Genomic DNA, 12535 nt, shown 5'->3' with positions numbered 1-12535 from the left:
GAATGCCTGTTGCAGCTTGACGGAGCTTGGTTTATAAGTCACCAAGTTCGCTTCTGCAGATGAGTGCTTTTGTGTTTTTTTTGTATCAGTGTGAGAGGGTGTCAGAGGAAGGGAACCAGGGGTGGGGGAAAATGCAAGTCAATTTGGCAGGAGATACCCCCAAAAAACATCTGACTGTTGTTAAAGGCTTTCTGCGGGATTGTTAATACTCAGTATAGCCCGATGTCCGGACAGATCACATTGCCCTGCGTACATCCAAGTGCAATTGGGGGGTGCCTGAAACTTCTCAGCTTCACCAAGAGAAAGTTGCTTGTTTTTTTTGGATTTTCCCCCCTCGACTGGACTGGAATGCATAGCTGTGTAACTGCGAGCTACCCTTACTGATCCTAAATCTGCTCTGGACATGCAGTGGATGTACAAGAGGGCTGAAGGATCCAGGCTGAGTGCTTGAAGCCACTGCTTATTATTTTTTTTTGGAACATGTATGCACGCAGAGGGGTCGACGATGACATGTATCAGAAAGACGAAGGGAAATGGGCTCTGCTGCGTAATGTCAACCAGGTGTTCAAATACCAACATACCCTCCTCCCGGTAAGCAGAGAACGCTCGCACCCGTGTCACCGCTCATAACCAGCATCGACTGTCAGTGATCAACCATCGTCGTCCCTGTGTTTGTAGATCACGGTGGCACAGTGGTTGGCAGTGCTGCCTCACAGCGCCAGGGACCCGGGTTCGATTCCCAGGCTTGGGTCATTGTGCAGAATTTGCACATTCACCCCATGTTTGTGTGGGTTTCCTCCCATAGTCTGAAAGATGTCCAGGTTGGGTTGATTGGCCATGCAAAATCAACCCTTGGTGTTGGGAGTGGGGGGGGAAACGGCGTTAGGGTAAATACATGGGTTTATGTGGGTAGGACCTGGGGGGGGGATTGTGGTTGGTGCAGACTCGATGGGCCAAATAAAACTTTAAAGTTTATTTATTACTGTCACAGGTAGGCTTACGTTAACACTGCAATGAAATTACTGTGAAATGGCCCCTTTCTGCACTGTAGGGATTCTGTGATAACATTTCTCATTCTGTGTGTGTGTGTCTCTCATGTTTTTCAGAAAAAGTACTTTGCTGAAATTCTTCACATTTAAAATTGAGAAAATTTCTCCTTTTCCTGCTCCCATTTCCACTTGATGACCCATTGAAACTGTTTAGAGGTGTGTTGTTTGGTGACACGATGCACATTCTGCCAAAGTGCAACAAGTAATGTTGTTTGTTCCCCCCTCAGCAAGGTCCCATGTCTCGCTCGTTTTGAGTCAAGCCCATTTAGGTTTGATGGGAGTTACTGAAAATTCCTAAAGAATCGGGCGGGGCTTGGGAAGCAGAGATAGAGCAAGGTCCTGTCAGAATTAACAAGGAAATCCTTATCAATGATGGTTCAGTTATTCCTGACTTCAGTGGTCAGCATTGCTGACTCTCGGTGCCAGGGACCAGGGTTCAATTTGACCTCGGGTCACTGTCTGTATGGAGTTTGCCCATTCTCTCTGCGTGGGTTTTCTCCGGGTGTTCCAGTTTCCTCTCTGTCCAAAGATGTGCGGGTTAGCTGGATTGGCCATGCTAAATTGCCCAAATAGTGTCAGGTGGTCTAGTGGGATAAATACATGGAATTAAGGGGATAGGACCTGGGTGGGATTGTGGTCGGTGCAGACGTGATGGGCCAAATGGCCTCCTTCTGCACTGTCGGATTCTGAGTCTGTTCTAGGATTCTAAATAAGTGAATGAGGTGGCCCACTTCGCTGTTCCTGCAGGTGAAGGCGATGGGGCCAGTCTCTCTCGGGTGTTGGAGAGGGTTCATATTGGGGCCGTAATGTTTGGGAGCTAATTATAATTGAGTTTCTTGATTCTTTATCCTGGATCATTGTTCTAATTGGTGCTCCTCAGTGTGGCCGTTCGGTGGCTCTCTGACTATTGGGTGGGATGTTCGTGTGGTAACAGAATGTATATAAGAATCTCAGGCTGTGAGGAGCTGTGTGTTGGTGCACATTTGTATCACAAACTGTCTACAACTACCAGTCTGATAGTAACTTCTCTCGCCCGTGTTCACGCTGGCGTGTCTGCTCGCTCCCGTGCATCTTATCTATTCTTTTCACGGGACGAGGGAACTTCCAAACCGAGTGGCTCTTTGAACCATTTCTGATGGGTAATTTTAAGAGTCACGTATTGGCCAGACCGGGTAAAGATGGTAAATTTCCTTCCCTAAAGAACATCATGAGTTTTTTTTTGTAACATTGGTAGTTCCATGGGCAAGCTGTCTCCAAAATCGGCAAAGGCCATTGTTAGGCGGGAAAAGCGGCGTTGAGTTTGGTGCCAAAAATGACCATCTGCAGATTCCATATTGTATCGCTGGTGAGGAGGCCTCTGATTTCCCCACCCCTCCAGTTTGTTGCAGTCATCGAGGTGCCACATTGGCCGTACCAGCTACGCTTCGTAGGTCGTCAAGAAATGATGGCTCCCAGGAAATTGGCTCCAGAGGTTTTCCGCGTCTCTGAGGAGGTTGCTCGAGGCTGTAGAGGGTCACTGTGATATCATCTGCCCTCGCTAGGACAGTTCCCTAGCAGCAAGGTGGCAAACCCAGCACAGGTGGCAGTGGTATTCCCTGCCAACAGTCATCTGGTGGAGGGAGAGGGCGACGTCACACAAGAGGCTACCTGTGGAGCCCTGGAAGGGCCCACTGATGTAAACTGAGTGTCGCTGTGACTGGCAGTGGGTGCTCTCCAAGCCCCAGTGGAACTAAATCCTGCACAAGGTGGCAGGTGTGACCAGTTTCACAGACATGTGTAGTTTTCAGTGACACTGGCTCGCAGACATCCACAGGTATGTTCGACGCCATCTATACATCTTGGACTTAGCGAGGAATCCCTGAGCGATGGCCCTCTGCAGTTCTGAGTGCAAGAACAGGTCCTGCCACCTTTACTACGTCTGCCTTTGATGAGCTGGGTGCCAATCACTGGCTTCATGATCCTGACTTTCGCTGCAGTATTACAGAGAGACTTGACAGTTACCATTTAATACATTGAGACATCGCAGATAGGGCTGAATGGCCTCCTCATACTCCTTTTGAATCTGTTCTGCCATTGATTACGATCATGGCTGATTGTCCAACTCAATAGACTGTTCCTGCTTTCTCCCCATAATCTTTGATCTCATTTGCCCCAAGTGCTATATCCAGCTGCCTCTTGAATACATTCAATGTTTTGGCATCAACTGCTTCCTGTGGGAATGAATTCCACAGACTCACCACTCCCTGGGTGAAGAGTGATCGCCTCCTCTCCATCCTAAATGGCTGACTCCAAATCTTCAGATCGTAATCCCTGGTTCTGGACACCCCCACCATCGGGAATATCCTCCCTGCATCTACCCTGTCTAGTCCTGTTAGAATTTTGTAAGTCTCTGAGATCCCCACTCATTTGTCTGAACTCCAGTGAAAACAATCCTAACCTGGTCAATCTCTCTTCATACATTAGCCCCACCATCCCTGGAATCAGCCTGGTAAACCTTCACTGCACTCCCTCGAGAGCAAGAACATCCTTCCTCAGAAAAGGAGACCAAAACTGCACACAATATTCTAGGTGAGGCCTCACCAAGGCCCTGGATAATTGCAACACACATCCCTTCTCCTGTACTCTCAACCTCACACAGTGAAGGCCAACATACCATTTGCCTTCTTTACCGCTTGCTGCACCTGCACGCTTACCTTCAGTGACTGGTGCACAAGGACACCCAGGTCCCGCTGCACACTCCCCTCTCCCAATTTACAGCCATTCAGGTAGTAATCTGCCTTCTTGTTTTTGCTTCCAAAGTGAATGACCTCACGTTCATTTATCTCTCTCTTTATCTGTCCGTCTGAAGCTGCCTCTCAAAACCCACTGACCCATGTCCTGACCACAGTATTGGTGGCCAGTCCTTCAATCGCATGCTGGTTCGACAAGGCCCCATGTCACGTGACCGAGTGGAGACAGCTTTGGCCATTCTACTGTAGCCTGAGCTCCCATCTCAGACACGTTGTCCAAACCTTCTCCCCAAGGCCATGGCAAGATGTTAGATACAGAGTAAAGCTCCGTCTACACTGTCCCCCATGTCAAGATGTAACCCAACACACAGCCTGAGTTGAGCTCTTAATCTTTGGCTGTGTTCCACTACCAACTCTGAGGGAGTGTAGTTACTTGCCCAATCAGCCAATGGTACAGGTGCAATACGGCAGTCAGCAATGTTGAAAGTCAATGTGCTAAGTGTTTAAATGCTGAACAGCGATCAGCAGCACTCACGTAGAACACGTGGTGCTTGAGTGAGCATAATTGCATGATTAGTTTGATTCCAGGCTTGTCAATTGAGTTGCAACTGAACAGTCTCAGCTGTAACAGGATAGAGACTGATATGTTTTTCTATAAGGGCTTGTCAACATCCTGCCTACAGAAGGACCTCCAACCCTGCAATTTAGAGTGGAACTGTGATGACCCCCCCCACCCCCAAGTCTTCCCTACCTTCCATGAGGTTCTTTTATAGAAACCCATGTCCCAGGAGCAGAAGAATGATGTTCTTCACAGTTGAAAGTCAACCTCCCACCCCCGATACCTTCCGAGTCATGATGATCGAATTCCTGCAGTGCAGAAGGAGACTGTTCGGCCCATCAAGTCTGTACCAACCACAATCCCACTCAGGCCCTCTTCCCACAATCCCATGTATTTACTCTGCTAACCCCCTGACACTAAGGGTCAATTTAGTACGGCCAATCAACTTAACCCACACACCTTTGGGAGGAAACCGGAGCACCTGGAGGAAACCTACACAGATACAGGGAGAATGTGCAAACTCCACACAGTGACCCGAGCCAGGAAGCGAACCCGGGTCCCTGGCGCTGTGAGGCAGCCATGCTAACCACTGTGCCACCGTGCCACTCTAATGATTTGTGCCATCCTGACATCACGCTGCCACGGATGGATTTTTTGACGAGGCTGGTATGATTCATATGCAGGTGTATTACAATGAGTTCCTGATGTTGAATGATGGGAAACGCGGTCCACCATTGATGGGGATAGGATCGATTTGTGAAGGTGGGGAGGGGAACGATTGGGGTGAGCTTTCACGCTGATGTAAACATAGCTTTGGATTTCTCATGATGCTTTCCTCATCTGCCCAACCCGAACGGGAGCAATGTTCCACGTTTATTAATTGAATTTAAATCCCACCAGATGTTGTAGTGGGAATTGAACCCATGTCTCCAGATCATTAACATGGGCATCTGGATGACTCATCCAATGACATTGCAATGACATTCCCCCTCTCTCTGCCTCCCCAACCCCCTCAGTGATTATTAAAGTTGACTTGTAGCCTCAATGGTGACATTTCCACCAAAGGACATTTCACACCTCACCGGACAGCCTGAAGTTAATAATCAAGGTTTAATGAGAAATTAATTTTCTTGCAGCTGATCCTGAGCCATCTGTCTGTCTCTCCTCAGGGGGATTATGTCTGGCTGGATCTGAAGACTGGACGTGAGTTTGAGGTTCCCATTGGAGCAGTGGTAAAACTCTGCGATTCCGGCCAAATTCAGGTGGTGGACGATGAAGGCAATGTGAGTATTCTGACAGGTGGTTAATGCTGCATCCTTCTGCAAAGATTCTCTGTTCTTAGCTTTTTAGGGAGACTAGATCTTGGTTTTCATTTTGATTTATTATTGTCACATGTATTAACATACAGTGAAAAGTATTGTTTCTTGCGCGTTATACAGACAAAGCATACCATTCGTAGAGAAGGAAAGGAGAGGGTGCAGAATGTAGTGTTACAGTCATAGCTAGGGTGGAGAGACAGTTCAACTTAATGCAAGGTAGGTCCATTCAAAAGTCTGACAGCAGCGGTGAAGAAGCTGTTCTTGAGTTAGTTGGTACGCGATCTCAGACTTTTGTACCTTTTTTTCCCGACGGAAGAGAGAATGTCCAGGATGTGTGGGGTCCTTAATTATGCTGGCCGCTTTTCCAAGGTGGCGGGAAGTGTAGACAGAGTCAATGGATGGGAGGCAGGTTTGAGTGATGGATTGAGCTTTGTTCATGACCTTTCGTTGTTTCTTGCAGTCTTAGACCGAACAGGAGCCATACCAAGCTATGATACAACCAGCAATGAACAATATACTTTGTATAGCATGCAAGAAACAATACTTTTCACTGTATACTATGTGACAATAAAACAAATCAAATGAGGGTGAGAATTTTAAAGGCAGCACCTTGCTTGACCTGATGTTAACGTGATAGTCTCTCCTTGCCTGGTCAGGGCAACTCCAACACTTAAAAGCTTGAAGCCATCCAGGACACAACCCGTTTGGTTGGCATCCTTTCCACAAACATCAACTGACGAACAGTGGTAGCCATGTGTGCCATCTAAAGATGCGCTGTAGGAACTCACCAAAGCTCCTTCGACAGCACCTTCCAAACCCACCACCACTAACATCTAGGAGGACAAAGACAGATAATGTTTGTTTGTTACTGTTACAAACTAGGCTTACATTGACACTAATGAAGTTACTGTGAAAATTCCCTAGTCGCCACACTCCGGCACCTGTCCGGATACACCAAGGGAGAACTTGGCACAGCCAATGCACCTAACCAGCACATCTTTCAGATTGGGGAGGAAACCAGAGCATTCAGAGGAAACCCATGCATACATGGGGAGAATGTGCAAACTCCACACGTTCAGTAATCTGAAGCTGGGAATCGAATCTGGGTCCCTGGCGCTGTGAGGCAGCAGTGCTAACCATTGTGCCACCATGCTGCACACCCAGATACATGGGAACACCACTACCCCTTCAAGCTGTACACCCATCCTGAATTTGAAATATATCGCCATTCCTTTACTGTTACCTGGTCAAAATCCTGGAATTCCCTCCCTAACAGCACTGTGGGTATACCTACAGCTTGGGGACTGCAGTGTTTCAAGAAGTAGCTCACCACCACCTTCTCGAGGGCAATTAGAGATGGGGCAATAAATGCTAGTCTAGCCGGCGATGCCCATATCGCATGAATGAATTAAAGAAAGGCTGTGGATTGATGAGATTAAGCTCATCCTGCTGGCAGCTGGGTGTGTGACGAGAGGCTGGAGCTGAAGAGAATGATCCATGTTAATTATGTTTCCATGTTGATGATGGCTGTTCTATTATCATGGGTTTGGTCTGCAGTTTATCTACCACCAAATTTTACAAAATGAATGTGATTGCAATTGATTTTGGCCTTGGGATAGGGCGAGCGTTCAGTTTTCATTTCACTGTGCTTTGCATGTGGAGGACGTAATGTTCCTTTTGCGTTGTGGCAAAATTAGTGGCTGTTTGCCTCCAATTTGTTTGGCCAGAGTGATTTTTTTTTTTAGGTGGAGGGGGGGGCAGCCCACACTGCACCCAAACCAGTGTGTCACAACTCTGAGAGGGGAGTTTCCTCAATGTGGCCCGTGAGCCAAGAATTTACATGTATGGTAACCCCCTCAATGATTTCCATTTAAAATTAAGCAGCAGAAAATCTTTAATCCAAAGCAGGATAAAGATTAGTTTATTACAAAAAAAGAACTGCTTAAAGTTACTTAAATAAAAATGATGCTCTTTCCTAGGGTAGAAAAGTCAGTTACTGGGGGATGCAGGTTTAAGGTGCGTGGGGAGATGTTTAGAGGAGATGTGCGAGGCAAATTTTTTTTTTACACAGAGGGTGGTGAATGTCTGGAACATGCTGCCCGAGGAGATGGTGGGAGCAGATACAATAGTGGCATTTAAGGGGCATGTAGATGAATATATGAATAGGATGGGAATGGAAGGATGCGGACTCTAAGTTCATTTGGTTTTAGTTTAGGCAGGCACCATGATCAAAGCAAGCTTAGAGGGCTGAGGGGTCTGTTCCTGTGCTGTACTGTTCTTTGATATTACTAATTCAAAGTTTAAAATGGGCACAAAGAAAAGAGAGTGAGATTTTCCAATCTGTCTCTGTGATATATAATTGCGGGCCTGTTCCATTCCTTCCTTCCTTCCTTCCTTCCTTTTTCTGAAGCAAAGGGATTGAAATCTGAAGTAGTGTTAAGCTACTACGATGGCTTCTGTAGTTGAATAGTTTGGGCGGACTGGGTAGTTTCTGGGAGAGATGTTTTCCATTCCTCACTAATGGTGTGCTTACAGTACTTGCAGGATGCCTGGACTCTCCCTGTAGAACAGTAGTTGATTTCTTAATACTTTCCCCTCACTGTCCTCCTTTGGCCAGAGCCCCTCTGTTGTTTGTTTGAGTTCTTTCTGGGGATTCAGCACCTTTCTTCCCAAGGTGGCTTCTTGCAGCCCCCTCTGTGCAATTCAGAAAACGCAGAGATGGCTGCGGTGTTAATTTTCAAGGAGCAGTTGTTTCACCAGACAAAAATAATTATGTTGGGGTCCTCTGAAATGCCTTCCTGCCTCTTTTTCCTTCAGAAGTAAGAGTGAGAAGGGATCTCATAGAAACTTACAGGGTTAGACAGGGTAGATTCAGAAAGAATGTTCTCAACAGGGAGGGGGAGCCCAGAACTAGGGGTTGAGGATAATGGGTAAACCTTTTAGAACTGAGGTGAGGAGAAATTTCTTCACCCAGGATGTGGTGAATGTGTGTGGAAGTCACTACCACAGTTGAGGCCAAAACATTGTTTGATTTCAAGAAGAAATTAGATATAGCTCTTGGGGCTAAAGAGATCAAAAGACATGGAGGGGAAAGGAGGGACAAGATTATGATCATGGCTGATCATCAAATGCAATATGAATGGTGGACGAGGCTCGAAGGACCAAATGGCCAACTCCTGCTTCCAAATTCTATGGTTTATGCACCTTTTTTTAAGGAGATTCAGTGGGCATTCATAGAACATAGAACACTACAGCACAAACAGGCCCTTCGGCCCACAAGTTGCGCCAATCACATCCATACCTACCAGGCCATAGAACTATCTGTAACTCCCAATCCCATTAAATTCCATGTACTCATTCAGACGTCTTCTAAAAGACCCCAGTGAGTTTGCCTCTACCACCACCGATGGTATAACTCCTGGAGGAGTCTTTAGTATTTGAATAACTCTTTCACATCCAGTTCAAGAGTTAAGAATCTGACGAGGTTTGAATGAATACAGGCAAATGGTGTCTTTCTGTGTCCATACTTCCATTCAGAACAAAGTGTTTAAACCCCAATGTAAAGATTTGGAATCAGAAATGTTCCTTTTAAAGCAGTCATCCTTAAAGTCCGTAGCGAGTGACTGAAGCTAAAACTGTCAGTTCAACGGTGAAAAAGCTTCATTTCTGATGATTCCAAACACTGGATATCTGAGTGCCTGAAGAACACCAAAACACAGGAAGTATTTAAGCTGATAGCTTCGTAACCTGAGGCTCATGTCCTTTCATCGCTATTTTAACCATTTGATGCAGATGAGAATTTGTGTAATTTTTAATTAAAAAGGTGCTTAAAAATATGAAACAAGGATTATGTAAAATGTTGTCCAAATTCCTCTCCTCTCCTCCTTCCCAATCCTTCAGGAACATTGGATCTCTCCTCAGAATGCCACTAATATTAAGCCAATGCATCCAACCTCCATCCATGGAGTGGAAGACATGATCCGTCTCGGAGACTTGAACGAAGCAGGAATTTTGCGAAATCTACTGATCCGATACAGGGAGCGTTTAATTTATGTGAGTACAAACCTTCTTGCGCGTGGTCAGTGCGTTAATGCATTTGGGGAGAAAAGTACAATGCTCATGTGTTTGTGTTTTGGATATGACGTGTGCTATTTGGTGGTGAGGACAGTAGCAGTTTGGCCCTGTCCTAATGGAGGCCAGTAAGAAGTCTCTCAACACCAGGTTAAAGTCCTGCCCCTTCGAAGGGGCAGCGCTCCGAAAGCTTGTGGCTTGTGCTACCAAATAAACCTGTTGGACTTTAACCTGGTGTTGTGAGACTTCTTACTGTGTTTACTCCAGTCCAACGCCAGCATCTCCACATTGTGGCTAATGGAGGCCAGTCAATGACCAAAGAATTGGAAGAACTTGACCCTTTCAAAGGTTTACTATCTAATTATTGAATATTCCTTATCAATTCTGTGATCTTTTGATCATTCGACCCTTAGCTGAGTAATTTGAATTCCTCGCTATTCTGTGTTGGTGAATAAAATGTACCAGTGATTTCCCAGCAATGTTTGATCAGTAAGACTTGATAATGGTTTGTACCATTACAGATCGGAGGGGGCTGTGGATAGCCCAAAGATGCACTGGGGAACCGCCACATCCCTCCCGCTACTATCCCTAAAATCCACAAGTAGGAATTGTCCGACGAAAGTTCAAACTTCTATTGGTCAATTTTCCCCACATTGGGAATCGCCCAATGGACAATTTTAAATTGCAAACTTCAGGTGCTTCCAGCTATCTTTCATGAATAGTTATCCAGGAAAAGATGGAATTAAAACCACTTCTCACTCCTGGGTAACTGATACTAACCCCCTCCCCAATCCTGCCCACTACCTTACAATTAGTTCCAAAATAAGATGTAGTTTCCTTAACTCCAGCTTTGCAGCCCAGTACTGAACGTCTCAGGAGAATGCTGCCATTCAGTTCCCAGCCAGCCTGAGTCAGGAGGTCAGAGGAGAATGGAGCAGCTGGAATTCCAGGTGGGAAGCTGGAAATGGAGTGGCAATCCAGCTCTACCACTCCACAGGGATTCAGGCCCAATAAGTAGGTTCTCTCCAGCTTCAAGCTTCTGTAAAAGAGGGTTATAAAATATCATAGGTTCACTGGAGTTCTATCACCGCCATGGAATGGGGATGGACAACGGGAATGTCTGTTGACCTTGGGCAGGAATTTCTGGTCTTGCTGGAGCGAGGCTGTAAAATCCCATCAGTTGTTTCTGTAATATAGGTGTGGAATCTTTTAATAATCCCAGCTTTGCGACAATGGATTTTGTGATGCCTTTATGGAGTCTAAAATAGTTTGTGCGCCCCAGCTGTGATTAATGTATTCCTGGAGGTTTCACCAGATGTTTTACAACCCCTACATTCCTGCCACTAGTCGGCCAACACGTCCATCCTTGTGACCTGCTGCTTTCTAAACCAATTGGAAAGCAAGAAGACTCATTGGAAGACTGTCAAAAAATCAGCTTTTTCCACCTCTATTTGAAATGTTTTAATATCTGGTAAAGAGAGAGGGGGTCAGAGAAAATGACAAAACAAGAATCAATTTTAATATCCTGATGACACTGGACAAAAATCTTGGGATTGCTAATCCTGGGGGGTTTGGGGTGTGTGCTTACTAAGAAGCACTTGGAAATAGTGTGTTGACACTTATCGCAGTTTTCAAGACATGGTTTCTTGCTGTTTTGTGTGCTGCATTGACAAACTAGATTTGTAAAAATAATTCAAGTCCCGTTCACCTTCCACCCAGCACCTGAAGTTTGAAGTGAGCTCAGAAGACGGGATGGCACGGGGGTGGCACAGTGGTTAGCACTGCTACCTCACAGCACCAGGGACCCGGGTTCGAATCCCGGCTTGGGTCACCGTCTGTGCGGAGTCTGCACGTTCTCCCCATGTTTGCGTGGGTTTCCTCTGGGTGCCCCGGTTCCCTCCCACAGTCCAAAGGTATGCGGGTTAGGTGGATTGGCTGTGCTAAATTGCCCCTTAGTGTCCTGGGATGTGTATGTTAGCAGGATTAACAAGGTAAATATGTGGGCTTTTGGGGATAGAGTCTGAGTGGGATTGTTGTTGGTGCAAACTTGATGGGCTGAATGGCCTCCTTCTGCACTGTAGGGATTCTATAAAAAGGGGCATCACTCCATCCTCCTGTCCAATGGTTCTTGTGGAATTACAATGACAAATGGGTGTTGGGGGGTGGGGGCGGAGGGATGGTGTATAGGAAATGTTTTACTTTTGGGTCATGATTTATGTCTTGTAACCACAAGGTAAAAACTCTACAAGTGAGTCTTTGAATGTTTATGCGTACTCCTACATTATGACACTTCAGAAGACCTTCATTGACGGTGAAGTGCTTTGGGGTGTCCCAAAGTCATGAAAGACACTTCAGAAAATGTAAAATTGCTCCTCTTTCTCTAACTATCCTATCGTTTGCTTTTAATCCATTGCCTACTTTTCCTACAGACAAACTGTGGAGGGAGGGTAAGTACTGCACCCGAACAATCACCTAACTCTGAAGGTTAAGTATCAGGAGCCGATGAAACACCTTAACTCCCATTGCGTCTGTTACTAAAGGCTGCACTCTGCATGGCTAATGATCAAGATTGGGTTTCCCCATCTCATTAAGAGCACCTTTTTAAACTTGTCACTGGTGTATCGTATAACCATTTTCATTCTATAAGTTACTTCATCCTGGTGCTGTGTAATTCAATTCATGCCTCTGCTATCTGTGTCCTGTTTCTCTGTCGGGCAACATTTGGTGTTCGTGGAGCTTGAAAAGAAATTTGACGAACTTGCTGTTCACTAGTTTTACAACCGGATCATTTTTTTTTTGAGTTTTGAG

General features: G+C 45.9%; 1 protein-coding gene across 2 annotated transcripts in view; it reads left to right on the top strand.

The window, feature by feature from the left end:
- The first annotated feature begins 461 nt into the window (after positions 1-461).
- The window catches only part of myo7aa (myosin VIIAa), a 120204-nt gene continuing 108130 nt past the window's right edge, over positions 462-12535 (top strand). The window contains exons 1-4 of one of the 2 annotated variants that reach the window (XM_080197676.1): positions 462-591; positions 5507-5620; positions 9557-9709; positions 12157-12174. In XM_080197676.1, coding sequence (XP_080053802.1) covers positions 481-591; positions 5507-5620; positions 9557-9709; positions 12157-12174 — 396 coding nt within the window. In that variant the 5' untranslated portion in view covers positions 462-480. The remainder of the gene's footprint in view (positions 592-5506; positions 5621-9556; positions 9710-12156; positions 12175-12535) is intronic. The other variant, XM_080197678.1, reaches the window with a different exon arrangement.

The sequence above is a fragment of the Carcharhinus amblyrhynchos genome, chromosome 10 (genome assembly GCF_965287045.1).
Source record: "Carcharhinus amblyrhynchos chromosome 10, sCarAmb.v2.hapA, whole genome shotgun sequence".
NCBI lineage: Eukaryota > Metazoa > Chordata > Chondrichthyes > Carcharhiniformes > Carcharhinidae > Carcharhinus > Carcharhinus amblyrhynchos.
Note: the sequence above shows the minus strand (reverse complement) of the source record. Positions and strands in the feature narration are given on the sequence as shown.